The sequence below is a fragment of the Oncorhynchus masou genome, chromosome 33, assembly GCF_036934945.1.
Source record: "Oncorhynchus masou masou isolate Uvic2021 chromosome 33, UVic_Omas_1.1, whole genome shotgun sequence".
Lineage (NCBI taxonomy): Eukaryota > Metazoa > Chordata > Actinopteri > Salmoniformes > Salmonidae > Oncorhynchus > Oncorhynchus masou.
Window position 1 is genome coordinate 15353201 of NC_088244.1, and position 27733 is coordinate 15380933.

The 27733-nt window shown below is 43.6% G+C and overlaps 2 protein-coding genes across 2 annotated transcripts in view; both read right to left on the reverse strand.

Moving 5' to 3' along the window:
* Window positions 1–2173: 2173 nt before the first annotated feature.
* On the reverse strand, window positions 2174–6558 carry aar2 (AAR2 splicing factor). Its single transcript, XM_064955957.1, is given in 8 exon segments — window positions 2174–2323; window positions 2426–2596; window positions 2598–2644; window positions 3561–3619; window positions 5894–6031; window positions 6033–6071; window positions 6073–6497; window positions 6499–6558. Coding segments are annotated over 8 exon segments (1089 nt in total).
* A 13011-nt stretch (window positions 6559–19569) lies between these two features.
* The window catches only part of prpf6 (PRP6 pre-mRNA processing factor 6 homolog (S. cerevisiae)), a 29600-nt gene continuing 21436 nt past the window's right edge, over window positions 19570–27733 (reverse strand). The window contains exons 16-21 of the mRNA XM_064956511.1: window positions 26890–27066; window positions 26340–26473; window positions 26147–26238; window positions 25014–25128; window positions 20376–20502; window positions 19570–20285 (exon numbers count right to left, since the gene is read on the reverse strand). Coding sequence (XP_064812583.1) covers window positions 20133–20285; window positions 20376–20502; window positions 25014–25128; window positions 26147–26238; window positions 26340–26473; window positions 26890–27066 — 798 coding nt within the window. The 3' untranslated portion in view covers window positions 19570–20132. The remainder of the gene's footprint in view (window positions 20286–20375; window positions 20503–25013; window positions 25129–26146; window positions 26239–26339; window positions 26474–26889; window positions 27067–27733) is intronic.

Genomic DNA, 27733 nt, shown 5'->3' on the forward strand with positions numbered 1-27733 from the left:
TTGCTTCAATATATCCACAATATATCCTCATGATATCATCTATTTTGTGAAGTGCACCAGTCCCTCCTGCAGCAAAGCACCCCCACAAAATGATGCTGCCACCCCCGTGCTTCACGGTTGGGATGGTGTTCTTTGACTTGCAAGCCTCCCCCTCTTTCCTCCAAACATAACGATGGCAAACAGTTCCATTTTTGTTTCATCAGACCAGATGACATTTCTCCAAAAAGTACAATATTTGTCCCCATGTGCAGTTGCAAACCGTAGTCTGGCTTTTTTATGGCGGTTTTGGAGCAGTGGCTTCTTCCTGGAGCAGTGGCCTTTCAGGTTATGTCGATATAGGACTCGTTTAACTGTGGATATAGATACTTTTCTACCTGTTTCCTCCAGCATCTTCACAAGGTCCTTTGCTGTTGTTCTGGGATTGATTTGCACTTTTCGCACCAAAGTCCATTCATCTCTAGGAGACAGAACGCGTCTCATTCCTGAGCGGTATGATGACTGCATGGTCCCATGGTGTTTATACTTGCGTACAATTGTTTGTACAGATGAACGTGGTACCTTCAGGTGCTTGGGATTTGCTTCCAAGGATGAACCAGACTTGTGGAGGTCTACAATTGTATTTCTGAGGTCTTGGCTGATTTCTTTAGATTTTCCCATGATGTCAAGCAAAGAGGCACTGAGTTTGAAGGTAGGCCTTGAAATGCTTCTACTGGTACACCTCCAATTGACTCAAATGATGTTAATTAGCCTATCAGAAGGTTCGAAAGCCATGACACATTTTCTGGAATTTCCCAAGCTGTTTAAAGGCAACTTAGTGCATGTAAACCATCTGACCCACTGGAATTGTGATACAGTGAAATAATCTGTCTGTAAACAATTGTTAGGAAAATGACTTGTGGCATGCACAAAGTAGATTCCCTAACCCACTTGCTAAAACTATAGTTTGTTAACGAGAATTTTGTGGAGTGGTTGAAAAACGAGATTTAACGACTCCATCTTAAGTGTATGTAAACTTCCGCTTTCAACTGTGTATTCTGTATTCTAGTCTAGGCCAACCTATTCAACTATTGCTGTGCATACACTATTCTATACTACGTATTCAGATATACTACATATTCAATCCACATACTGTCCATATTGTCCATAATACATACTCATCACACAAAAACACATCTATAATTTTGAATTCCATTCTTTTACTTTTAGATTCTTGTGTATTGTTAGGTACTACCGCAGTGTTGGAGCTAGGACCACAAGCATTTATCTACACCCTCAATACATTCTAAAATAGGCAATCCCAAAAAAATATCAAATTATTGATGATAGGTGTTAACATGAACACAGAAGGACCACTAGAGGGTATCAGTGAGGTTTTCCACACTTCCCCATTCTCCTCTAGAACCTTAGAACGATCCACGTAGAAAGTGCCATATTGACCCCATTCCTGATTCCAATTGGACCATTCATTTTAGATGGACATGTGCTTGTTTATGAGTAGACTGGCAGAGAAGTTAAAGACAGAGAGCCAGGGAGGGGGCAGAATGGCCAGAACTAGAATGACACCCCAGCATCAAGAGCCTTGGAGGTCAGTTGTTTTTCCTAAGAATGGTCAAGCTCAAGGCAACACACTTGAAGGAAATGAGAGACAAAGAAAACAGAGGCTTAACTACAGACCTGGGTTCGATCCCACGCTGTGTCACAGCTGGCCGTGACCGGGAGATGACGCACAATTTACCCAGTGACATCCAGATTAGGGGAGGGTTTGGTCGGCCGGGATGTCGTTGTCCCATCGTGCTCTAGCGACTCCTTGTGGCGGGCCGGGCGCCTGCAAGCTGACCTCGGTCGTCAGTGGTAAGGTGTTTCTTCCCACACATTGGTGTGGCTGGCTTTTGGGTTAAGCGAGCAGTGTGTCAAGAAGCAGTGCGGCTTGGCAGGGTTGAGTTTCGGGGGATGCATGGCTCTTGACCTTCGCCTCTCCCGAGTCCGCATGCGAGTTGCAGGGATGGGACAAGACTGTAACTACCAATTGGGGTGAAAAAGGGCTAAAAGCCTAATAAATAAAAATACAAATGTAAAAATAAAAAAAGATATAAGTCTCTTCGATAAGACAAGGTTGCAGTCCTATTTCCTGACCCCCACGTACCTGTGACCCTGGATGTTCTTCACAGCATGCTCAGTCCAGTGTGATCCTCTCAGGCAGTAACACTACAACAGGGTCACAATCATCAGGATCTACCTCAGTGGTCAGGTGGGCCTTGAACTTCTCTGCCCTCTTCTGCAGGGTGCCATCCACCCCAGGCCCACTGGCAAACTGGAACAAGTCCTGACGGAGAGAAGGGAAATGGAGAGCAAATTAGACACCAGTCACACCGTAACAAATGCTGGCCGTGTGCAGCAGATTCAACATGTAGAATTACCAGCTCACCTGTAACGTGGAGGTGAGGTTGTTGTCCTGAGACACAACGTCCACAGAGAAGTCTGTAGGTATCTCTCCCAGCTGCTGGTAGAGCACAGAGATGAGGACCAGGTATAGATCCGGGCTCTCACTACGACACAGCAGGCCCAGCAGATGCTTCCCATGCTCAAAGCCCTCGTACGTACAATGTCCCAATGAGAAAATACACAAATGCAAACTGCAGCTCACCTGGGGAGAGGAAAAGGCATAGGAGAGAAACAGAGAGAGGCAATCAGAAAGACAGTTAATTTTCAACTGCTTATGAACGAACACAAAACAGTAATGTGACATATCCAGGTTATTTTACAGCTCTTAGAGCAAAGCCTGTAGTTGTCAGATGTCCTATTAAATATGGTTTATAGTGGTTGAGGATAGGCGCCTGAGGCAGAAAGACATATGACTACAGCATGGTTGCAATCATGTCAATTCAAATGTCTAAGCCCCAATCTCCTTTGATGTTTCGCAATCTATAACGTCTAGTCTAAGTTACTATTCACTTTATCTTCTCCATAAATCCACATAAATCAGTAAAATATATCACATAGATCTGTCAGGATTTGGCCAGGGTTGTTCTGGTTTTTGGTCACTAGATGCCCCCATTGTGCTTTTTGACCTTTTGTTTTCCCTTGTTTCCCGTTATTATTTGCACCTGTGCCTCGTTTCCCCTGATTGTAGTTAAACCCTTAGTTTTCCTCAGTTCTTTGCTCTGTGTTTGTATGTTAGCACCCAGCCCTAGTATGCTGTGAACTTTTGTTGCTCCCGGTGGACTCTCTTGTGGAAATTCTGTTTTTGTTCTTGTTTGTTTATTTTTGAGTATCTTTTGAGGCTTTTTTATGCTATACCTACCACCTTGTGGATTTACCTTTTTGTCTTGGAGGATTACCTTTGTTCTCATGGAATTCCTTTTGACGTTGTGGAGTTATATGTTTGCCTGAAGGACTTCCCTATTTTACTTTATTAAATACAACGTCTCAAGTACTGCTGTGTATGCTTCATCTTGTGGGTTGTGCTGACTATTCGTGGCTCAGTTGGTTAAGTGACTGTTTCTCACTCCGGAGACCTGGGTTCATAACCGGGTCCTGACAAGATCTTACTTCTGCTTCACCTAGCTCATTGAGTGGTTGCTGCTGGTTGTGTCTCTCCAACGGAATGTCCAGGGCATAAAGTGGCAAGAAAAAGAATGTTAACCCTTTGGAAATCTAAGATCTCGGCATAAATTGGTAATAAAATGTTATCTGATCTTCATCTAGGTCACAACAATAGACAAACACAGTCTGCTGAAACTAATACAACACAAGCAATTATACATTTTCATGTCTTTATTGAACACGCCGTGTAAACATTCACAGTGCAGGGTGGGAAAAGTATGTGAACCCTTAGATTAAATAACTGGTTTTAGGCCCTCCTTCGGCAGCAATAACCTCAAGCAAACATTTTCTGTAGATGCTGATTAGACATGTAGGAGGAATTTTGGACCATTCCTCTTTACAAAACTGCTTCAGTTCCACAACATACTTGGGATGTCTGTTGTGAACTGCTCTATTGAGATCATGCCACAGCATCTCAATCAGGTTGAGGTCAGAACTCTGACTGGGCCACTCCAGAAGGCGTATTTTCTTCTGTTGAAGCCATTCTGTTGATTTTCTTCTGTGTTTTGGGTCGTTGTCCTGTTGCATCACCAAACTTCTGAGCTTCAATTGGTGGACAAATAGCCTAACATTCTCTTGCTTAAAGGTTTTTATTTTATTGTTGATCAATTTGGGAATTCATTTTTCCGTCAATGATAAGAAGCTGTCCAGGCCCTGAGGCAGCAAAGCAGCCTCAAACCACGAGGCTCCCTCCACCAGACTTTACAGTTGGGATGAGGTTTTGATGTTGGTGTGCTGTGCCTTTTTTTCTCCACACATAGTGTGTGTTCGTTCCAAACAACTCAACTGTAGTTTCATCTGTCCACAGAATATTTTGCCAGTAACGCTGTGGAACATCCAGGTGCACTTTTGCAAACTTCAGACGTGCAGCAATGGTTTGTTTTGGACAGCAGTGGCATCTCCCGTGGGGTCCTCCCATGAACACCATTCTTGATAAGTGTTTTACATATTGTAGACTCGTCAACAGAGATGTTAGCATGTTCCAGAGATTTCTGTAAGTCTTTAGCTGACACTCTAGGATTCTTCTTAACCTCATTGAACATTCTACACTGTGCTTTTTGCAGGACGGCCACTCCTAGGGAGAGTAGCAACAGTGCTGAACTTTCTCCATGTATAGACAATTTGTCTTATCGTGGACAGATGAACATCAAGGCTTTTAGAGATACTTGTGTAACCCTTTCCAGGTTCATGCAAGTCAACAATTCTTGATCTTAGGTCTTCTGAGATCTCTTTGTTCAAGGCATGGTTCACATCGGGCAATGCTTCTTGTGAATAGCAAAGTCAAATTTGTTTTGTGTTTTTTAATAGGGTAAGGCAGCTCTAACCAACATCTCCAATCTTGTCTCATTGATTGGACTCCAGAAACGCTGACTCCTGACTCTAACTACAGTGGCTTGCGAAAGTATTCACCCCCTTAGCATTTTTCCTATTTTGCCTTACAACCTGGAATTAAAATTGATTTTGGGGGAGGTTTGTATTATTTGATTTACACAACATGCCTACCACATTGAAGATGCAAAAAGTCAATATACTGTAAGGTGACTCACCTTCTGTAGCAATTACAGCTGCAAGTCACTTGGGGTATGTCTCTGTAAGCTTGGCACATCTAGCCACTGGGAATTTTGCCCATTCTTCAAGGTAAAACTTCTCCTGCTCCTTCAAGTTGGATGGGTTCCGCTGGTGTTTTGTGTGTGTTCCTGTTTTGTTGTGTCTTGTTTTCCCGCACACCTGGTTTACATCCCCTCATTACTCTATGTGTATATTATCCTCTGTTCCCCCCATGTCTGTGTGTGGTATTGTTCATTCGTTACGTGTGTGACGCTTCAGGCTGGTTTTGTGCCGGGTATTGTTGTAACTCGTGGTTTTGTTATTTGTACCTATTTGTGTATTTGTGCGCTATCGCTTTTTCCCTTGGGAAGCAGTTTGCGTCCGTCTGTTTCCTCTGCCTGAATAAAGTGTGCCTGTTCACTCATCTCTGCTTTCCTGCAACTGACTTCCTACCAGTTGCGCCCACTCTGACAGGGATGAATACTTTTGCAAGGCACTGTAGCTTTTGGAGAAGTCATTAGCCTAGGGGTTCACATACTTTTTCCAACCTACACTGTGAATGTTTAAAGGATGTATTCAATATAGACAAGAAAAATACAATAATTTGTGTGTTATTAGTTTAAGCACACTATGTTTGCCTATTATTGTGACTTACATGAAGATCAGATCAAATGTGATGACCAATGTATGCATAAATCCAGGTAATTCCAAAGGGTTCACATACTTTTTCTTGCCACTGCAGCTCAGGTCTGGGCTATACTGAGTGATCTGGGCTGGGGTGGCTCCGGGAGGGTAGGTCTGCCTGGGGAGAACCTCAGTCCCATCTCTCGGCTTCATCCTGTGCAGCCTGTCCAGCTCCTCCTTCATGGTCTGACACTTTATCGTTCCTAGGCAGGTTCTGTTCCTCACGGGTCTTGGTGTTTGAGCTAAAGTTATGGGATTAGGTTGTTGACGGCACACATACAACCCAGGAGAAGCTGCAACCTTGTGGCTAGCTCCTGGTTCACCCAGGCAGTTAGGGAGACACATGTGTACATCAGCTCGTACTGGTAGGGGCCCAGGAAAAGGTCCAGGTCTTGTAGGCCCACCCAGACCCAGCCCACCTCCTCTTCATTTTGGGAGGCAGAGATGTCCAGATCCTCCTCTTTGGGGTCCCAGTTGGCCAGACAGATCTCGCTCTTTCAGAGGCCTTTTTTAGGGCCTGTTTCACCCCCATGGTCTGGTGCGTTGGAGGAACAGTAGTGGAGGAAGTGGAGGCCTGGTGGGATCATCTTCACCCCCTGGAAGCAAGACCCGACCTGCCAGCTCTTGTAGTTGATACCGAGCTCTGTGCCCTCAAGAACGCTCCATAACAACCAGGGTTGCCCCCTCCTCAAACAACCCCCATGCCACCTCAGGATTTAGCATTCATCCATGTTTCTCAAACGCCAAATTTTGAAGATGTTGCAAATGTCAAGTTTCTAAGTGTTTAAGGTTAGGTTTAGCAATTATCTCTGAAATTGTAAGGGTTAAGTTTAGACATTAACTCTGAATGGTAAGGTAAGGGTTAAGTTTAGACATTAACTCTGAATGGTAAGGTAAGGGTTAAGGTTAGACATTAACTCTGAATGGTAAGGTAAGGGTGAGGTTAGACATTAACTCTGAATGGTAAGGTAAGGGTGAGGTTAGACATTAACTCTGAATGGTAAGGTAAGGGTTAAGGTTTGGGATAGGCTTTAAACAAAAATCTCAAAAACAACTTTATATTGCTGGATTCGAATTTACAACCTTTGGAATCAAAGGCTGATGATTATGTTAGGCATTAACTCTGAATGATCCACGTAAGAGTAAAGGTTTGTGATGGGCTTAAAACAACACTCTCAAAAGTAACCTTCTATTGCTGGATTCGTACTTGCAACCTTTGAACTAAGACACAGATAGCTACATACACCTGCCATCCCTGTCCACACAGCTCTAGCAAAATCAAAACCTAATTGAAGGTAAAAACGGTCACTATTGCCCCCTAGTGACCGGCTTTCATGTATGTGAACTGACAGATGGAAGTCGAATACTGATTTGTATCCAGTGCTCAAAACCCCCTAGTCGATTTAGCGTGATAGTAAAATCCCCATCAAAATCTGTGGTCCGTTAAATTAGCGATATCAGTTTTTTGTATGGGTACCAGTGAACAAAATGAATGGAAATATATGGAGATGATTTAGTGCCTAAAATAAGAGGTTAAATACATGTTAAAAAATATATATATATATACATATATATATATTTGTGTCCTGATCATTCTTATATGTCTCAGATATAGGACAGACATTCCTTTAGAATGTATTTTCTTACTGCTAATCTATGTATGAAGCTGTTAGTCAACGTGTTTCTATGGGCAAATAGCAGTAAAGCCAAATTCAATGCTTCATCAAACAAAAATGTTTTGATACCTTAAGGGGTTCTAAAATTGTAAATCAAATAGCTAAATGATCCTTGGTATGACCATATTGAAGTAGACATTTAAAATGGTTAGGGTTAAGTTTATGGTATGGACGTCCCAAGGATCCAGGATAGCACTAACAGTGCTACAGAGTTCATGTAAACATGACTGTGCATGTGGAATATCTTTCCCCACAGAAACAAAAACCTAAAATGAGAAACGTTCTGGAAGTTATGCAACTTGGGTAGTTTCTTGTTTTTTGTCCATTTTGTTAACAATTTCTTATAACAAGAGAACTAAACAATAGGTCTCTAGTAATGGCCCATGTTTCGATCATTACAGGAATGAACAACCAATGGTGCAGTTTAAGAAACCTTTATCAGCGGGCATCTTGAATACATTTCATAGAACAACAAATGTATCTATCGGTTTCACAAAAACAATATCTGGATTGTGAGATAGCTAAGAGTTATAAAATGTGTGTGCACCAAGGTATTACAAGTAAATATCTTCACTGCATTGTAAAACCATCCTCTAACAACCATAATTAATGGGGGGAACTCAGTCGGGTCTCAACTTACTGTTGAGAGTTAGAATAATAGAATACACAAGGTGCAATTTCAACATGTGGTTGTGCATCAACAGTCACTTAATTAGCCCAAGTCAGGTTAACCTTTTTAGATTGGCAAGTTAGTCTAGTGGCTATCTATCTAAACTTATAGTAAGCATGATCAGTTCGGTTTTTTTGTGGCCCATCCCTGATCTATGGTGACCTATAACTTATACACGTGGGACTGTACAGACAAGATGTAGAAGGTCATAAACAGAGGCCTGACATACAAACTGTCATTCTACTCTACAAAATAAGCTTTTTTGAAACAATTTTGATAAAAAATAAAAACACATTTTTTTCAAATTATTTTGTGGGTGTGTACAAACTCTGCAGCTTCTGCCAACAGTTTATCAGTGCCCTGATGAGTCTCATCCTCTTCCTGTTCTTTCCCTTCGTCCTCTGGGCAGTCACACACAGCGCTGTTCTCCTCTGTTTCCTCACCTTAAAGAAAGCAAAGGCAAAACATTGAGGATCCGTCTCATCTCATTACGTCGTCGTTGACTGATATACATCATTTATACACATTAACTATCATTATTAAAAAATGAATCGTAAGTAACAAAACGCATTGGCCAGAACCATAGTGAAACCTAGCCCTGTCTTTAAAGCAGCCTCACCACGTCAGTGTGCCTGCAGTTCTGTCTGATCAGCACTGCCATCATCTCCACTGGCTTCTTCATGGTCGGCTGCTCTCTGCTGCCCCGCCCGTGTTCCTGATCCCAGCCCTGACACAGGAATTGCTCCGTCATACCATGGATGGAGCGCAACACGTGCTGCAGCTGCCATAATGAAGCATGGGAAAACAGTGAATTATTAGGCATACTGTCAAATAAGAGATACACGTTGGAAATACATTTTGTACAATGATTGTGTTGTCATCTGCAATTCACATTTTTATTTCATACATTCAAGAAATCAATCATTCATTCAATCAATCACTCAAACAAACAAACAAACAAAGTTGTAATTGGAGTATAAGGCAAGGGGTAATTGTTTTCACAGAGGGGCATATTAGCTACATCCCCTGTCCATGGTGCTGAAACTGACACACAAACAAACACACACACACGTTTGTTTTACTATCCTTGTGGGGAGCAAACAATTGATTTCCATTCAACATCCCATTTTCCCTAACCCTTAAACTAACCCTAACCTTAACCATAACCCCAAATCTAAAACTAATTTAAGCCTAAAATATAATTTTTCCTTGTGGGGACCTGCAAAATGACACTGACAATTTTCATTGTTTTACTATCCTTGTGAGGACTCCTAGTCCCCATAAGAATAGTAAAACCAAACATACACACACACACACACACACACACACACACACACACACACACACACACACACACACACACACACACACGCACACGCACACGCACACGCACGCACGCGCACACGTACGAACTCGCGCGCGCACACACACACACACACACACACACACACACACACACACACACACACACACACACACACACACACACACACACACACACACACTACCTTTCCTGAGGGACAATGGTCCCTCTCTTTGGGTGTGTCAAAAGTGCCTGTCAGATTCTGTTCCAAGAAAACATACGTCTGTTAGACAATAAAGGGATATACATGTTTTTAAAGGATATAGTATTCATAACAAATCAGTGAAGGCAGTCAAAAACAAGTATTGCACTGTACAGACTTGCCCTGCATAATATTTGTGTAGGCTCAAGCTAGTGCCAGACGTATGGAATACGTTTTTCTGAAGTGTGAATTTTGCATCTGCCATTTTCCATAGTCAATATAACAGGTAGAATAAATTAATAAAGACACAACTAATAGTTATGTTTGAGATAAAGCCACTTTGATCTTGTGAACAACAGTAACGCACTTTCAACGATCTGATGGCCCACATACCAAATTCTGAAGTTCAACGAAGATTAGTTCTCTGTACGTGCTGAGTATATCCGTGTAGTTGCACCTGCGCTTACTGTAGGAGACACCCAACAGCAGAAACACCACGACGCTACGGAGCACAGGCCCGTTCACATACTGGAAAATCAAGTAGTGTGTGAGTTAACACATACCTGCCAGTCAGCTTGTTTTATTTCACATTCATTATTTGTAGATTTAATATGGGATGCGTCCTGCGCGCAATGCGCGTAATTGAAAGGTTATTCCTGGGCACGACATGAACTGTAAGTATATGTCTATATTTAATCATGATCAAACTATTCAACATGCAACAGTTCAGAACAGAGAGAAAACACTATAACATTAGTTAGGTTAGGTTTTATCTACATGAATGGACCCCATCTCCAAGTGTGCTTTCCATTGATCTAGGACAGCACCCATCGTTACGCAAGTATGCATCACATGTCAGAAGGGAATGGCCACCTACCATTTATCATTTTCTATAGGATGATCTTCAGACAAGCAAATCCGTGTCATCGGGAGCCAGCAGGAGCTGCGGGAGTTATTCGTGATCGGGCTGTGTACATTGTATCCAAAAGGTTAGTAGCCTATTTGGTTGTTTAAAAACGCTTTCATGGGTAAAGTCAACGCGTTGGCAAGCGGACCCAGGATGTGCAGTGATTTTTCCGAAGTTCCCGTGGTTACCCAACATCGCCGAAATCCTACTGGCGTCTCTAGTTTCCCTCTCTGTCATGGGTTGCTAGCGGTGGGCTTAGGATTTCAGCAAACTCCAGTCCCATCAAGTCGAGGACAATTTCCATGATCAATCAATCACCTTTTTGGTTTCTTTCGGTTTCGTTGGAGAGATTATAGGAGCAGGGGAGCAACGTTGACAGGTTTAGGTTAGATGCTCCCCAATCAGCGGGCTAGGCTATGTACACTTTGGAGACCTTAACATAGTTCTGGAAAACTGTTGTGCGTAATAGTATAATAATGCTGAAACTGTTGCTTTCAAACTGTTACATTACTAACCGTTGCCTTCAAACTGTTACATTCAAGTCTATATACAAAGGAATGTCAAATTAATGCAAAAAAGCGTCTACTAAATGGCATATATTATTATTATTATTATTATTATTATTATATACAGTGGGGTCCCAAATGATTTGATCCCTTGATAAAGATTAGCAAAAAATACAATAAATAAATAATGCAAGTACTGAGCTATATTGTATGCTAAAATAACTGACAAATTATGTTATTTGATACTTACACAATTAATCAGAGAAAGAGATTTTGTTTAACAAGTAAGTAAAAAATATAGTTTTAAAAGTACCCTCACCTTGCAAGCTCGAGGATAATGATACGAGTATTTTTCTAAAATGCTTGATGAGAATGGAGAACACATGGGAGGGATCTTAGACAATTTCTATATGCAGAATCTTTCCAGATCATTGATATCCTTCGTCTGTGCTTATGGACTGAAAAATTATACTCAAACCACAGGTTTTTCAATGGGACTCAAGTCCGGAGAGTGAGGTGGCCTTGCAAAATGTTGATTTTGTGGTGAATTAACCATTTCTTTGTGGATTTTATGTGTGCTTGGGGTTATAGTCTTGCTGGAAGATCCACTTGATTCACTTGGCGGAGGTTTTTGTCTAAAACAGGTTTTTGTCTAAAAGGTCGTGGTACTTGGTAAAGTCCTTGATGAGTCAGTCTGGTTGGGAGGGCTGCAAAGATGTGTGGTTGGATTAAATAATGTTTATGTCCAGTCAGTACTGGAACGTTTACTTTAGGCACAGATGGAATCAGCAAATCCCAACCCAGAACATTATGGGTGAAATGCCAAACTGATCTTATATCAGTGTCCAGACACACTGTTCACTTCATCTCGCATTGTGCTTACATCCAGAGCCCGAATGTACACAAACAGACTACTTAGTGTTTTTTGGGTGATTCTCAACAAAAACGTAATTTTAAAGAGATATTCTTTGGATTTTTTTAAATCCACATTTTCATTTGGAGGTAAAAGAAGACACTATATTATATATACAAAAGTATGTCGACACCCCTTCGAATTAGTGGATTCGGCTATTTCAGCCACACCCGTTGCTGACAGGTGTATAAAATCGAACACACAGCCGAGTCTCCATAGACAAACATTGGCAGTAGAATGGCCGTCATAGGATGCCACCTTTCCAACAAGTCAGTACATCAAATTTCAGCACTGCTCGAGCCACCCCGGTCAACTGTAAGTGCTGTTATTGTGGAGTGGAAACGTCTAGGAGCACCAACGGCTCAGCCGTGAAGTGGTAGGCCACATAGGATCACAGAATAGGACCGCCGAGTGCTGAAACACGTAGCACGTAAAATGGTCTGTCCTCGGTTGCAGCACTCACTATCGAGTTCCAAACTACCTCTGGAAGCAACGTCAGCACAAGAGTTGTTCATCGGGAGCTTCATGAAATGGGTTTGCATGGCCGAGCAGCCGCACACAAGCCTAAGATCACCATGCGCAATGCCAAGCGTCGGCTGGAGTGGTGTAAAGCGCTCCACCATTGGACTTTGGAGCAGTGGAAACATGTTCTCTGGAGTGATGAATCATGCTTCAGCACCTGGCAGTCCAACAGATGTATCTGGGTTTGGTGGATGCCAGGAGGATGCTATCTGCCCCAATGTACAGTGCCAACTATAAAGACTGGTGGAGGAGGAATAATGGTCTGGGGTGGTTTTTCATGGTTCTGGCTATGCACCTTAGTTCCAGTGAATGGAAATATTAACGCTACAGCATACAATGACATTCTAGACTATTCTGTGCTTCCAACTTTGTGGCAACAGTTTGGGGAAGGCCCTTTCCTGTTTCAGCACGACACTGCCCCTGTGCTCAAAGCGAGGTCCATACAGAAATGGTTTGTTGAGATCGGTGTGGAAGAACTTGACTGGCCTACACAGAGCCCTGACCTCAACCCCATCAAACACCTTTGGGATAAATTCGAACGCCGACTGTGAGCCAGGCCTAATCATCCAACATCAGTGCCCGACCTCACTAATGCTCTAGTGGCTGAATGGAAGCAAGTCCCCACAGCAATGTTCTAACATCTAGTCAAAAGCCTTCCCAGAATAGTGGTGGCTGCTATAGCAGCAAAGGGGGGACCAACTCCATATTAATGCCCATGATTTTGGAATGAGATGCTCGACGAGCAGCTTTCCACATACTCGCCAGAGACCCAAAACTCGCAGAGGTGTACTGCCAGGAGATAAAGAAGCTTCAGACAGTAGGCTACGTGTCACTGGTGCCACCTGAGGTAGCTGAACAATCTACTAAGTTCTGATTTATACCTACCATATTGTACATCACAATGGAAAAGATAGGATTGTGTTTAACTGTTCGTTCCAACATAAAGGACAGTCACTCAATGATCTTCTCCCTCCCTGGACCGCCCTTGGGACCATCCCTGTCCTCCTCAGTTTCTGTCAACATGCCGTAGCTGTAAGTAATGACATCCCCTCTGCCGATGAAGCAAGAAACCTTGTTAATGTACTACGGCAGTTGCTCCATACTATAGGCTTTTAGATACACCGTTTGGCCAGCAATGTACCGGCTGTCATCGAGCACATACTGCCCAAGGCTAGATCAGAAAGCTGTGAACTGTAGATTTCTCAAAATAACACGGACCTCCAGGAACCAACCCCTTTGGCAATGTTGAAACTGCCTCAGAGACTCCTTGAGATATAAGCACCACATTGTGTAGCTCTCCAAACCTACAATGAGGAATATCTACAGCATGCTTGCCCATCAATACCACCCACTAGGCTACATCGTGCCTTTCACAACCCGAGCCAAGGTACTCACCCAGGACCTGTGGACAGAAGGAATAGTTTGGGATGAGCCCATTCATCTTCCGAGCCTGCTGGACAGATGGCTTTTCTGGGAACAAGAGATTCCTGACCTTGTCCAGATGGAACTCACCAGAACTTACGCACCACCATATTCTGACAATCCAAAGTCAACCGGAGACCTCCACATATTATGTGATGCGTCATAGAGATCATATGGCTCTGTTGCCTACATGCAGACTGTGGATGACCAGAAGCAGATGCACATTTCTTTCATTCTGGCCAGGTCTCGCGTTGCACCAAAGAAGCAGCTGTCAACGCCACGCTTGGGGCTGAGTGCTGCACTTACTGGGGCTCAGCTGGCCAGTGTCCTCCAAGCAGAACTCACCCTGCCCATCGAACAAGTCATCCTCTGGTCCGATTCAACTACAGTCCTTCATTGGCCCAAGTCAGAATCTTGTAGATACAGTACAAGGTCTTCATAGGAACTTGTGTTGCAGAGATTTAGAACCTTACGGATGTAGTCAACTGGAGGTACCGCATGTAGATACAGCGAACAACACTGCGGATGACATCACTTGGGGCAATACCTTGAAAGAGCTGGCCCAACCACATCGATGCACCAAGGCCCTGAGTTCCTCCAGCACTTAAAAGATAGGTGGCCTTCAATGCCTTCTGCTGACCCGGAGCCTGATGACAGCGAACTGAAGAAATCAGCCTTCTGCGGACGTGTCTGTCAGTTCCAGTCTTCAGCTCCTAACAACTAGATCCCTACACGGGGAGGCTGATCCACTCTCCAGTTCAACCAGCGAAGCAGCAGACTACATAGCCACAGAGATCCTCCTCCTGAAGCAAGTTCAGATGGAATCATTTCGTGAATAGGTCCAGGCCGTCATGTCAAACCGGTCTATTCCTTCTAACAGCCATTTGGGTACCTCGTCTCCTGAGTATGTTAAGGATTCAGGACCCCTTAGAGTTGGCGTTAAATTGCGAAAAGAAGAGCACCTGGAGATGGATGCTATGCACCCCATTGTCTTGGATCTGCATCATCCGCTGATCGAGTGACTCATTCAAGATTTCAACTAGACTCTCCTCCATCCCGGCCCAGAGAGGGTTGTGGCGGAACAGGGTCATAGATACTGGATTCAGCGGGAAGGGAAGCTATCCGGAAGCTTCAGCACACCTGTTTGCAATCGTTCCAAAGATGGCAGACCTACCTCCGGCTCTTCTGCGTCTGTACAAGCCATCCTTCTACTCTCCCGTAGGGGATTATTTCAGAATATTCAATAAAAATATTGGACGTCGCAGGGAAATGTGATGGGGCATCGTCTACAAATGCATGCCCAGCCACTGCACCCACCTGACCTCCAGCAGAGCCTGGATGCCAATGCCTTCCTGATGTCTCTAAGACGCTTCATTGCATGGCCTGCTGGGAAGTTGACTCAGACTTACCTGATGGATGTATTAGGACTGCTGCTATCCTGGTCAAGGGTCAGACTTACCTACGACCAGTGGACCAGCTGGTGCAGCTCCCAGCCATCCTTAATGATGATGCAGAAGAACCTGTCACCTAGAAAGGACTTTAAATTGGTCAGAAAGGAAATAATGTCCGAAAATGAGATTTGTAGGTGGCAAGCTGCACTTGGTAATGAACTAAACACTCTGCCTGCTTGTGATAGATGTAACGACATCACTGAGTTATTAATAAAGAGACAGGCTTTCTTACATAGCCGCCCAAATGTCTGCCACGACATTCTAACCAGATGGATTCATCAATGTGGGTGTATACCAGAACTGTAATACCACATCTTGTATGGATAAATGGACAGTTAATTGGATAATCACAGCTGAGTGACATGGCACAGAATTGCAAACATTGTTAATCTTTAATCAACATTATAGAGCCCTAAACTGAGGAACTGTCTCTCTCACCATCTCTCAAATAAGAGTACAATCTCCATAATGTCACCTACTCAATCAGTGTATAAATTCCAGAGGCATCAAACTCCAATTCAATGCCATTTAGCAGACAAAAGGGACTTAGTCATGTGTGCATACATTTTACAGATGGGTGGTCCCGGCAATTAAATCCACTACCCTGGCATTGCAAGCACCATGCTCTACCAACTGAGCTACCAATGACCACTGAACAATGAAGTATTTTTTGTAGTTAAATGATACACCAAATGTAGGCCAAATGTTGACTCAGGAACAGGAGTGGAGAAATGTAATTCCTTTCTTTCAGCATCTTATGAGAATGAGTAGTTAGATAGACCTACCGTCTGTAGAGGTGCTATCTTTATCAGCATCATAAAAGTGGATAATATTTCAACCACATAAAATATGTATCCAAGCTGAAATCTTGCCAGGAACCTGATGGGTTGTTTTCACAGCTTTCTATTGATGTCATTTGGACATTCAATTGTTTTTGTGCATTTTCTTCCCAGTCTAGGGCAACATATAATGACAGAAGTTAAGCTATGTGTGTTGACAAGTTGACTAACAAATAGCCTACCAAAATGTTTATTTTTATTTTTATGCAGCCTACAGAGCATTTTCTAAATAAGCAGGATTAGGGTTGGTGCGGGCCTCAGATTTTCACTTTGTCCGATGTCAGGTGGTTGCGGATAGGTTATAAGCAAATGCGGGTGGATGAACAAACAGCTGACCCCACACCACTAAAATGTGCATAGGCTGAAGCATGGGGTTTGTCCATATGCATTTACACCATTGGACACAACATCCTGATGTGTTATTATTATTTATTATAAATATGAATACTTTTTTTTATTACAAAGTATGTCATTGCCCTTTTAAGAAAACGTTGCCCCTTTAAGAGTTCTGGTGAGCAGCTGTGCCTCAACAATGCTGGAAACACTGGACATAAAAATGCATTTGTAAACGAAGCCACATGCACAATTGAAGGAGTAGAGAGATAAATGTGGTAGCAATGGAAAACTGGCATCCCCAGCTTTCAATGAAGAATTGTAGAGCATTGACTGCAGGGTCAGAATGTTTCCTTCTATGACTAGCAACTTGAATGTGCCTTGAGAGGAATATTGATATTGCATAAAACACACAACCACAAGCCACATAAGTAAATAGGTAAACTATTCTATTTTGGGGTGATCTGATTTTGTTATACTAACATCACATGGCAAAAATAGTAGCACTGGAAAGTTCCATCCTGAGTGATAAAATATAACACTTTGAATGACTTTGCCAGAAGCGACACCGCTGTGTGAGTGGAGAGCTGCAGTGATGCACATTACAGACTATTTCATTCCCTTCATCTGAAAATCATAGTGTCAGCGACAATCATGCATGTCACTTCAGTGCACACAGCGTAATAGAGAAAATAAAAATATTTGTGAATATATTTCGTAGAAGAGACATGCTTCTGTCTGTATTATGCTGTGTCCTCTCCAAACCATATATTGAGACAAATGACAGAAAGTAGCCTACAAGTAGATGAATAGAACTTGATTGAACATTAAATGTATTTCAATATGCTTGAAATAGGCCTTTAGCCTACTGTTTATATTGTAAACTGTCTAAACCTTTGGGAGGGTTCTATTCAGAAATGTCAAAACAGTCCAAAAAGAAATCATACATGTTTGAAGTGTCTGTCTTATAGGACATATAAGAAAGGTCAGTAAATCTTTTTAAACACACATTTAACCCCTTCCATAAAATGTTTTAACCGGTACGGGGTTACCTTCGTATGAGTCCTGTAACACTTGTGGGATCATAGAGTAAAACGGAGAATATCATGGTGTTTCAGTCTCCCTTTCCGTTTGGGGTCATATTAGTTTTTAGCCCAAACCGTTCGGACACTACAGAGGTCTTCGTCTCCTGCTCTGACAAACATTACTACAGTAGCTCTACCACTTTCCACCGCAGATGCGAAAGACCGACATAGGCGAATGCGGTAGATTGAGACGGAGTCCATACAAAAAACATCTCTAGCTTCAACAGACGGATTTTGATGGGGATGTTTGTATTATGTTAATTAGATTGATGCAGTCATCTCGGTATGTCGCTTGTTTGTATCAATTGCAAAGACAATGGCAACTTTGTGTTTGTTGTCAACTTCGTTCTGAAGTTATTGGAGGTCCCAGAGAGATGGACCACCATGTGATTCTATGTTTAGCAGAGATGTGTGTGTATAAAGTGACTTGGGAGGACTTTATGTTCTCCCAGGGGTCTGAGGCAGGCATTTACCTGGATAATTTATCTTGGAAGAATAGTGTCGCATCCCTCCAATAGAGTTCCAGACAGTTGTAGAATCTATGCCAAGGTGCATTGAAGCTGTTCTGTCTCGTGGTGGCCCAACGCCCTATTTACAGACTTTATGCGGATGTTTCTATTGGAGGGATGCGATGTCAGAGGGAGGCCCCAAAAATGGTCAAAGACTCCAAGCCAACCAAGCCATAGACCATTCTCTCTGCTACCGCACAGCAAACAGTACCAGTGCACCTAGTTTGGAACCAACCGGACCCTGAACAGCTTCTACCCCCAAGCCAAAAGATTGCTAAATAGCTAATTGAATGGCTGGCCGGACTAGCTGCGTTGACCCTTTTTGTACTAACTCTACCCACACACACACACGAATATGGACCACACACACACATCACATATGCTGCTACTTTCTATCTATGCTGTTGCCTAGTCACTTTAGCCTACCTATTTGTACATAGCTCCCTCAAACACATTGAATTGTTTTTAGATGGGCATACCATGGATCATTTAGCTATTTGATTCTGAAGTTTAGGGCCCCTTTAGGTATCAAAATAATAAAATCAAATATTGAATAACACATTCAGAAATGGCAAAAGACAGCCAAAAATGTATGATAAGGAATACGGTTTTGAAGAGTGTCATATCTAAGAAATATGACACATTTAACCCCTTTTGTTGCCACAAAACTACCTCCATACTAGGTGGTTTGTATGGGTTCCCTTCCCCTTCACACAAGTCCTGTGACACTTGGAGGTCGTAGACTAAAACAGAGAAGGCCATTGTGTTCATGGGTGTCTCCCCTTTCAATGGAGTGGTCATAATAGTTTGTAAGCCAAACATTTGTGAGAATACCAATTTTTGGGATGTCTCATGGTCTGAAACACTGCTGTAGCTCGGCCACTTTCCACTGCACATGCAAAAGGGTGACACTGATGCGGTGGATTGAGACACTGCACACGTAAAAGGGTGACACTGATGCAGTGGGATGAGACACTGCACATGCAAAAGGGTGACACTGATGCAGTGGGTTGAGACACTGCACATGTAAAAGGGTGACACTGATGCAGTGGGTTGAGACACTGCACATGTAAAAGGGTGACACTGATGCGGTGGGTTGAGACACTGCACATGTAAAAACTCTAGTTTAAACTAATGGATTTATGGCGATTTTTTATTATGTTACTTAGATTGACGCAGGTGCATCAATAGACGTAAATTAACTTTGCATTGTTGGACAAGGACCCATAAGTAAGCATTTCATCGTTAGTCTACACCGGTTGTTTATGAAGCATGTGACAAATAAAATGTGTGATCTTGAGCCAACTCATCTCACCAATATTGTCATGCCACATACAAATCTTGGAAGATGCTTGTTTTCTTAAGAAGAGATCTCATATCCAAGCCAATTAAATGGTTGATGTTCAGTTTGTTTTTTATTGAGGAATCCTCTGGAGCGGTTTTAAACAGTTGTAAGACATACACAAGCAATGAATCATGCATGACTCACTATTTACGGTGTATATCTCGATCAAAACAAATTACAGAAGAGTAAAAAAAACAATACCATGGTCAAATTAATGGTCGCATTAACTTCTTTACAGAGCTGGTATCAGGTAACTAAGTCTGCTCCAAGAATACCCTTGCAGATTCAAATGAAGGACATTTTATTTCACAATTCCAGAAAATTCCATAAAAAATGAAGTATCCTGTTTTCATTTTCCCAACAGCAATGTGCTTTAAAAACTCTGCATACATTGTATAACACTGTAAATATGCAAATATTCTGTACTAATAGTGAACCATAGTCCACTCTTCAGACCAGGCAAGTGTGTCCCCGAAGACTGCAATTATGCTGCTACTCCCTAACACAGACTTTGAAAGGAGAGAACTTGAGGTGTGTGTCACTGGTTAATGGACAGAGGGGCACGGAGTCATAGAAACAGGTCCATAACACACACAGTGTCTGTCTGTCCAACTTTAGAAGGTGTTTTTTATCTTGGAAGCGACCTGTGTGAGGATCTCTCCTATCTTCTTCTGCCAGTAGAGGACATGTTTGGACTCGGCACACCACAGCTCTCCGTGACGCGGCTCAGCATTCTCACACCGCTTACGCACCTCTTCCTGCTGCTCCTACAGGGGACACAGAGAGAGAGAGAATGTGAGACACCATAGAACAACACAAAGCCTCCCACACACATACAAGCTCACACACACACACACCTCAGTGCCGTGTTGCATCTCAAACTTGTAGAAGAGGGCCCAGGCATCTCCCAGGTCTGGCTCAATCTTCACTGTCCTCAGGAACCACTCTCTGGCCTTAGTGATCTTACGCTCGCTCCAGAACAGCCTGCAACACACACACACACACACACGAGCTGCTTACCGCCAGATTACGACTAATATGTTGACAGAGTGAAAGTAAGAGAGAGCGAGGGAGAGTTTAACCTACTGAAGGAATGAAAGTTTTAAGTTTCAAGTTGTAATGTCACATGCACAAGCCTTTCTTGCAAACTCAAAACCCAGCAATGCTATAATTAATAACAACACAATACTAGAACAAAAACACGAGAAATAAGAAATGTGAAGCAAGCAAGCATACCATATACAGGCGCAGATACAATACCACATTTAAAATGTGCTGGGATACTGGAGTGACGGCGGTCAACATGTACAGTACCAGTCAAAAGTTTGGACACACCTACTCATTTATTGTTTACATTTTTTACTATTGTCTACATTGTAGAATAATAGTGAAGACATCAAAACTATGAAATAACACATATTGAATCATGCAGTAACCAAAAAAAAAGTGTTAAACAAATCAAAATATATTTGATATTTGAGATTGTTCAAAAGTAGCCTCCCGTTGGCTTGATGACAGCTTTGAACACTGCACCGGTACCACTTGCCGTGTGGAAGCATAGAGGATAGTCTATGGCTTGGGTGGTTGGAGTCTAACAACTTTCTGGACATTCCTAAAACACCGCTGATATAGATGTCCTGGATGGCAGGGATCTCGGCCCCAGTGATGTACTGAGCTGTCTGCACCACCCTCTGTAGCGCCATACGATCGATGGGAGTATTATTTACATAACAGGCAGTGATGTACTGAGCTGTCTGCACCGTCCTCTGTAGCGCCATGCGATCGATGGGAGTATTATTTACATAACAGGCAGTGATGTACTGAGCTGTCTGCACCGTCCTCTGTAGCGCCATACGATCGATGGGAGTATTATTTACATAACAGGCAGTGATGTACTGAGCTGTCTGCACCGTCCTCTGTAGCGCCATGCGATCGATGGGAGTATTATTTACATACCAGGCAGTGATGTACTGAGCTGTCTGCACCGTCCTCTGTAGCGCCATGCGATCGATGGGAGTATTATTTACATACCAGGCAGTGATGTACTGAGCTGTCTGCACCGTCCTCTGTAGTGCCATGCGATCGATGGGAGTATTATTTACATACCAGGCAGTGATGTACTGAGCTGTCTGCACCGTCCTCTGTAGCGCCATACGATCGATGGGAGTATTATTTACATACCAGGCAGTGATGTACTGAGCTGTCTGCACCGTCCTCTGTAGCTCCATACGATCGATGGGAGTATTATTTACATAACAGGCAGTGATGTACTGAGCTGTCTGCACCGTCCTCTGTAGCGCCATGCGGTCGATGGGAGTATTATTTACATACCAGGCAGTGATGTACTGAGCTGTCTGCACCGTCCTCTGTAGTGCCATACGATCGATGGGAGTATTATTTACATAACAGGCAGTGTTGTACTGAGCTGTCTGCACTGTCCTCTGTAGTGCCATACGATCGATGGGAGTATTATTTACATACCAGGCAGTGATGTACTGAGCTATCTGCACCGTCCTCTGTAGTGCCATACGATCGATGGGAGTATTATTTACATAACAGGCAGTGATGCAGCCAGTTAAAATGCTCTCAATGATACAGCTGTAGAATTTTGAGGATACGAGGGCCAAACTATTTTAACCTCCTACAGTACCCAATCAGCTCCTTGGTCTTACTGACGTTGAGGGAGAGGTTGTTGTTCTGGCAACACACTGCCAGGTTACTGATCTCCTCCCTGTAGGCTGACTCATTGTCACCGGTGATCAGGCCTACCACTGTCATGTTGTCAGCAAACCTGATGATGGTGTTGGAGTCGTGCGTGGCCACGCAGTCGTGGGTGAACAGGGAGTACAGGAGGGGACTAAGCACACACCCAAGTGGGGCCCCTGTGTTGAGGGTCAGCTTGGCAGAGGTGATGTTGCCTACCCTCACCACCTGGGCTTGGCCCGTCAGGAAGTCCAGGAACCAGTTGCAGAGGGAGGCGTTCAGGGCAGTGTGGAGAAAAATTGAGATAGTGTCACATATGGATCTGTTGGGGTGGTATGAAAATTGGAGTGTGTCTAGGACGGTGGAGTTAATGTGTGCCATGACCAGCCTCTCAAAGCACTTCATGATTACACAAGTGATTGCTACAGGGCAGTAGTCAATGTGCGAGATCACCCAATCCTCTGGGTTGGTGACAGCCCTCACACCCGACAATGTTGTTGTTGTCAAAGCGTGCATGAAATGCATTGAGTTAGTCTGGTAGAAAGGCATCGTTGGGCAGATCACGGTAAGGTCTTCCTTTGCAATCCGTAATGGACTGTAGTCCCTGTCACATGCGGCGGGCGTCGGAGCCCGTGTAGTATGATTGTCTTTTGGCTCGTTTGACGACTGAGGAGGGCATAGCGGGACTTCTTAGTCGTTCCTGTCCTTGGCCGTAGCCTCAGGGTTGTCTACGATAGCGCTGTGTGCGGTAGCCTTCGCCTTTATTTTAGCGCCAACCTCAGTGTTAATCCAGGGCTTTTGATTGGGGAAGCCGCGAACCCTCACCGTGGGGCAACATCACCGATACATTTTCTAATGAAGAAGTGTGCCGGAGGTGGTTAGGTCGCCAATATTGTCGGTGGAGTCTCTAAACACATTCCAATCAGCGCTAGCAAAGCAGACCTGAGGCATAATCTTTGATTCTGGTGACCATTTCTTAATTGAGCATGTCATGGGTACTTCCTGTTTGAGTTTATGCTAGTAAACAGGAAACAGGAGTCATGATCGGATTTGTGGAATGGCGGATGAGGAATCAAATCAAAATCAAATCAAATTTATTTATATAGCCCTTCGTACATCAGCTGATATCTCAAAGTGCTGTACAGAAACCCAGCCTAAAACCCCAAACAGCAAGCAATGCAGGTGTAGAAGCACGGTGGCTAGGAAAAACTCCCTAGAAAAGCCAAAACCTAGGAAGAAACCTAGAGAGGAACCAGGCTATGTGGGGTGGCCAGTCCTCTTCTGGCTGTGCCGGGTAGAGATTATAACAGAACATGGCCAAGATGTTCAAATGTTCATAAATGACCAGCATGGTCGAATAATAATAAGGCAGAACAGTTGAAACTGGAGCAGCAGCACAGCCAGGTGGACTGGGGACAGCAAGGAGTCATCATGTCAAGTAGTCCTGGGGCATGGTCCTAGGGCTCAGGTCAGTTGAAACTGGAGCAGCAGCACGGCCTTACATGCTTGCTTGTGGGTAGAATAACAGTGGTCTAGGACTTTATCACCCCTAAAGCCTTGTACAGTTCGTTAAGGGCCGGCGTGTTATTTTTATTATCCTGAGGTGAAATGTATACAACATTCACGATAACAGCTGAAAAGTCCCTCAAGAGAAAGAAGGGTCAGCATTTGACCATCAGGAATTCCAAGACGGGTGAACAGTGGGTCGACACTTCCATCGTGCTGGAGTTAGAGGCAAACCCCTCCCCCCTTGATTTCCCTGACTCCACTGTCCTGTCCGCCTGGTGAATGGAGAATCCATTGAGTTGGATAGTCAAGGGTGGTGTCTTGCCCGAGAGCCATGTTTCAGAAAATCAAAGAATATTGTAGTTTCGAGAGCAGAGCGAGGGAGAGTTTAACCTACTGAAGGAATGAAAGCAGAGCGAGGGAGAGTTTAACCTACTGAAGGAATGAAAGCAGAGTGAGGGAGAGTTTAACCTACTGAAGGAATGAAAGCAGAGCGAGGGAGAGTTTAACCTACTGAAGGAATGAAAGCAGAGCGAGGGAGAGTTTAACCTACTGAAGTAATGAAAGCAGAGCGAGGGAGAGTTTAACCTACTGAAGGAATGAAAGCAGAGCGAGGGAGAGTTTAACCTACTGAAGGAATGAAAGCAGAGCGAGGGAGAGTTTAACCTACTGAAGTAATGAAAGCAGAGCGAGGGAGTGTTTAACCTACTGAAGTAATGAAAGCAGAGCGAGGGAGAGTTTGCCCTACTGAAGGAATGAAAGCAGAGCGAGGGAGAGTTTGTCCTACTGAAGGAATGAAAGCAGAGCGAGGGAGAGTTTAACCTACTGAAGGAATGAAAGCAGAGCGAGGGAGAGTTTAACCTACTGAAGTAATGAAAGCAGAGCGAGGGAGTGTTTAACCTACTGAAGTAATGAAAGCAGAGCGAGGGAGAGTTTGCCCTACTGAAGGAATGAAAGCAGAGCGAGGGAGAGTTTGTCCTACTGAAGGAATGAAAGCAGAGCGAGTGAGAGTTTGTCCTACTGAAGGAATGAAAGCAGAGCGAGGGAGAGTTTGTCCTACTGAAGTAATGAAAGCAGAGCGAGGGAGTTTGTCCTACTGAAGGAATGAAAGCAGAGCGAGGGAGAGTTTGTCCTACTGAAAGAATGAAAGCAGAGCGAGGGAGAGTTTGTCCTACTGAGACAGTACAAAGGGGAAGGTGGTCATAGCACAGATAAGAGGGGGGGGGGAGTTTGTGAGAGAAAGAGTGAAAGATGAATGTTCTGTTGTTTGGTAGTGTGTGTCGTACTTGGCCACGGCTAGCAGGACATGTGGGTCGTGTTCACACTTCTTCAGAGCATCAACACTCTTCGTCTTCCTCTGGGGCCGTGCCTCCAGAAACACTGCCTCAGCCCACAGGATACCTACAGAAAGACAGAGATATATGTAAATGCAATATGTAGAGTATTTTCTCCATCCTGAACTGTTTCATGTTGAACTGATGATCATGATTAAATATAGACATAGTTAAAACACAAACAACTTTAACCTTCTGATGTCTGAGGACTAAATCATGTCAATAGAGTAAAACGCATCAGAATTCGGTTTTATTTACACTTTACTGGTTTCCAACCAGTTGGCGACAGATTTCCATGCAAATATTCTAAAATCCACATAAATACAAAAAAATAAAAAATTCCCATCAGAGATGTTTACATCATCAAATTGACTTGTTGCGGATAAAAGGCTGTGCGTGATGACGTAATACACATAAAATAGACTTGTGCAGTTAAATTCCTATGTACTGAATAAATAAATCTAATGTAAATGGGTTTCCATTGCATTTTCAACTCTACCGATGGGTTTGTAAAAAAATATTTTTATGTTAAAGAGCAAATGTGCCCAGCAGCTCGAAGATACAGCATACCACATGATGAGATCATTATGATTTTGTTTTGTCAAACGGCAGTCAAGCATCGATCATCATGTCACCATCTTGCACTTTCACCACCCTGTGAAGTTCATAACTTATGTCATCTGCAGCCTAATAAACTGCATGCTTTCCTGACGAGCCGTAGTGGAATGACCACACACAATATCATCACGTGACTCCAAGTTTATGTCGAAATGGTTATTGTATCCATATTTGTGCATTAATGAATTTCCACCGCCATTTCACAAAAAGATCCCACCTTGTCTAGAGTAGAGTATTGTTTTGTCGACATTTGCTGTTTCCATCAGGTCTGTCTCGACATTATCCATCTGACGTGTACTATACTCACATAAAAATGTTAGATGGAAACCTGGTTTATGTGAGTAAATACATCTCATATTCTCAACAGTGAGACCAAGCTAACTGGGACAATCACCACTTGGATCTAGCAGACTAAAAAGACTGAGAATTGCTTTCCATCACACACACATTGTGACGGACTGTCTTACCTGAGTTGGGGCACTCTTGTAGGGCTTTAGCCATCAGTGTGTTGGCGATGTTCTTCAGCCCTGCCCTGAACTCCAATCTCACCGACTCTAACCTGACAACACACACAAACAAGGTACTGTGTATGCATCAACCAGTTTGTGTGCTTTAAGAGTGTGTATCTGTGTGTAAGCGTAATGCGTCTGTATATCTCACCATAGGTCTGGGCTCTGTGGATTCTTGAGGCGTGATTTCTCCAGAATGGATCTGGCCCTGGTCAGCTGGCCAACCCTCTCCTCCAGACGAGACAGCAGCAGCCACAGGGACATGGAGTGGGGACACTTCTTCAGCTACACACACACACAAACACACACACAGAGTTAAGATGATTCAGTGTTAAACACACATAACTGAGCACCATTGAACTTCAGATAGCCTACTGTCGCTCGAGCTATAAGAATGTATTCAGATATCTCTCATCATCCAGAATGCCCGCTCCTGTCTTCACGGCCAATCTCCCTTCCACCTCTCACCCCCTGGTTGTAGGCCTCCCTGGCCTTCTCTCTCCCTCGCTCCCCATCCTCACCCCCTGGTTGTAGGCCTCCCTGGCCTTCTCTTTCCCCTTCCTCACCCCCTGGTTGTAGGCCTCCCTGGCCTTCTCTTTCCCCTTCCTCACCCCCTGGTTGTAGGCCTCCCTGGCCTTCTCTCTCCCCTTCCTCACCCCCTGGTTGTAGGCCTCCCTGGCCTTCTCTTTCCCCTTCCTCACCCCCTGGTTGTAGGCCTCCCTGGCCTTCTCGTTGTGCTCAGACTGCTCCTCTATCTGTCCCCTCATCATCCAGAGCTTGGGGAAGTCCTCATAGTGTTTAAGAGCCTCGGTACACAGCTCGTGGGCCGCTTCGATGTTCCCCAAAACCCACTCCAGCTTTACTGACTTCATAAACACCTGCAATGGGACAAACACACACTCTGTATATACATTTTCATCTTAGTCATTACATTAGAACACTTATATTCTCAGCAGCATTTCATTCTGAATAAAATCTTGCAGAAGAAATAGCATTGAACAAATACATTTTTGGTGGCAAGACATCAGACAACCATTTGAAATGTAACTAATGTCATGTTAATGATGCCAGGTGCAACATCCTCAAGCCTATAGCCTGGGTGTTTCTTCCTTCAACAACACCACAGTGTTACTTTATCTGGCAAGGCAATGTTATGATCTCCTGGAGACAGACAGCACTTTGGCACTTTCCCATCCAGTTGTGAATCTAGCAAGCCTGGGCATGGACGCATGGATAACACACTATTACCTTCATATAATACTTCCTCCCAAAACAAGTTTGAGGTCAGGTCCATCTCACCAATTGCTGCTGTTCTACCTGACCGAGAAGCAACCCCTACACACCTAGCACAGCCAGCAGCTTCCAGATTCACATTTCCCCTGATAGTAAATGACTGAGGAAACTGTGTATGTGTACACTATGTTATCTATATATCCCACTGGGCCACTCTGACAAGACAAATGAGTTTTGAAATATCCCCCTGGGGCTTTCGTTCTCTTTCACCTGACACTGATGTTGAGGTTGGGCAAACTGGAAGATGGATGA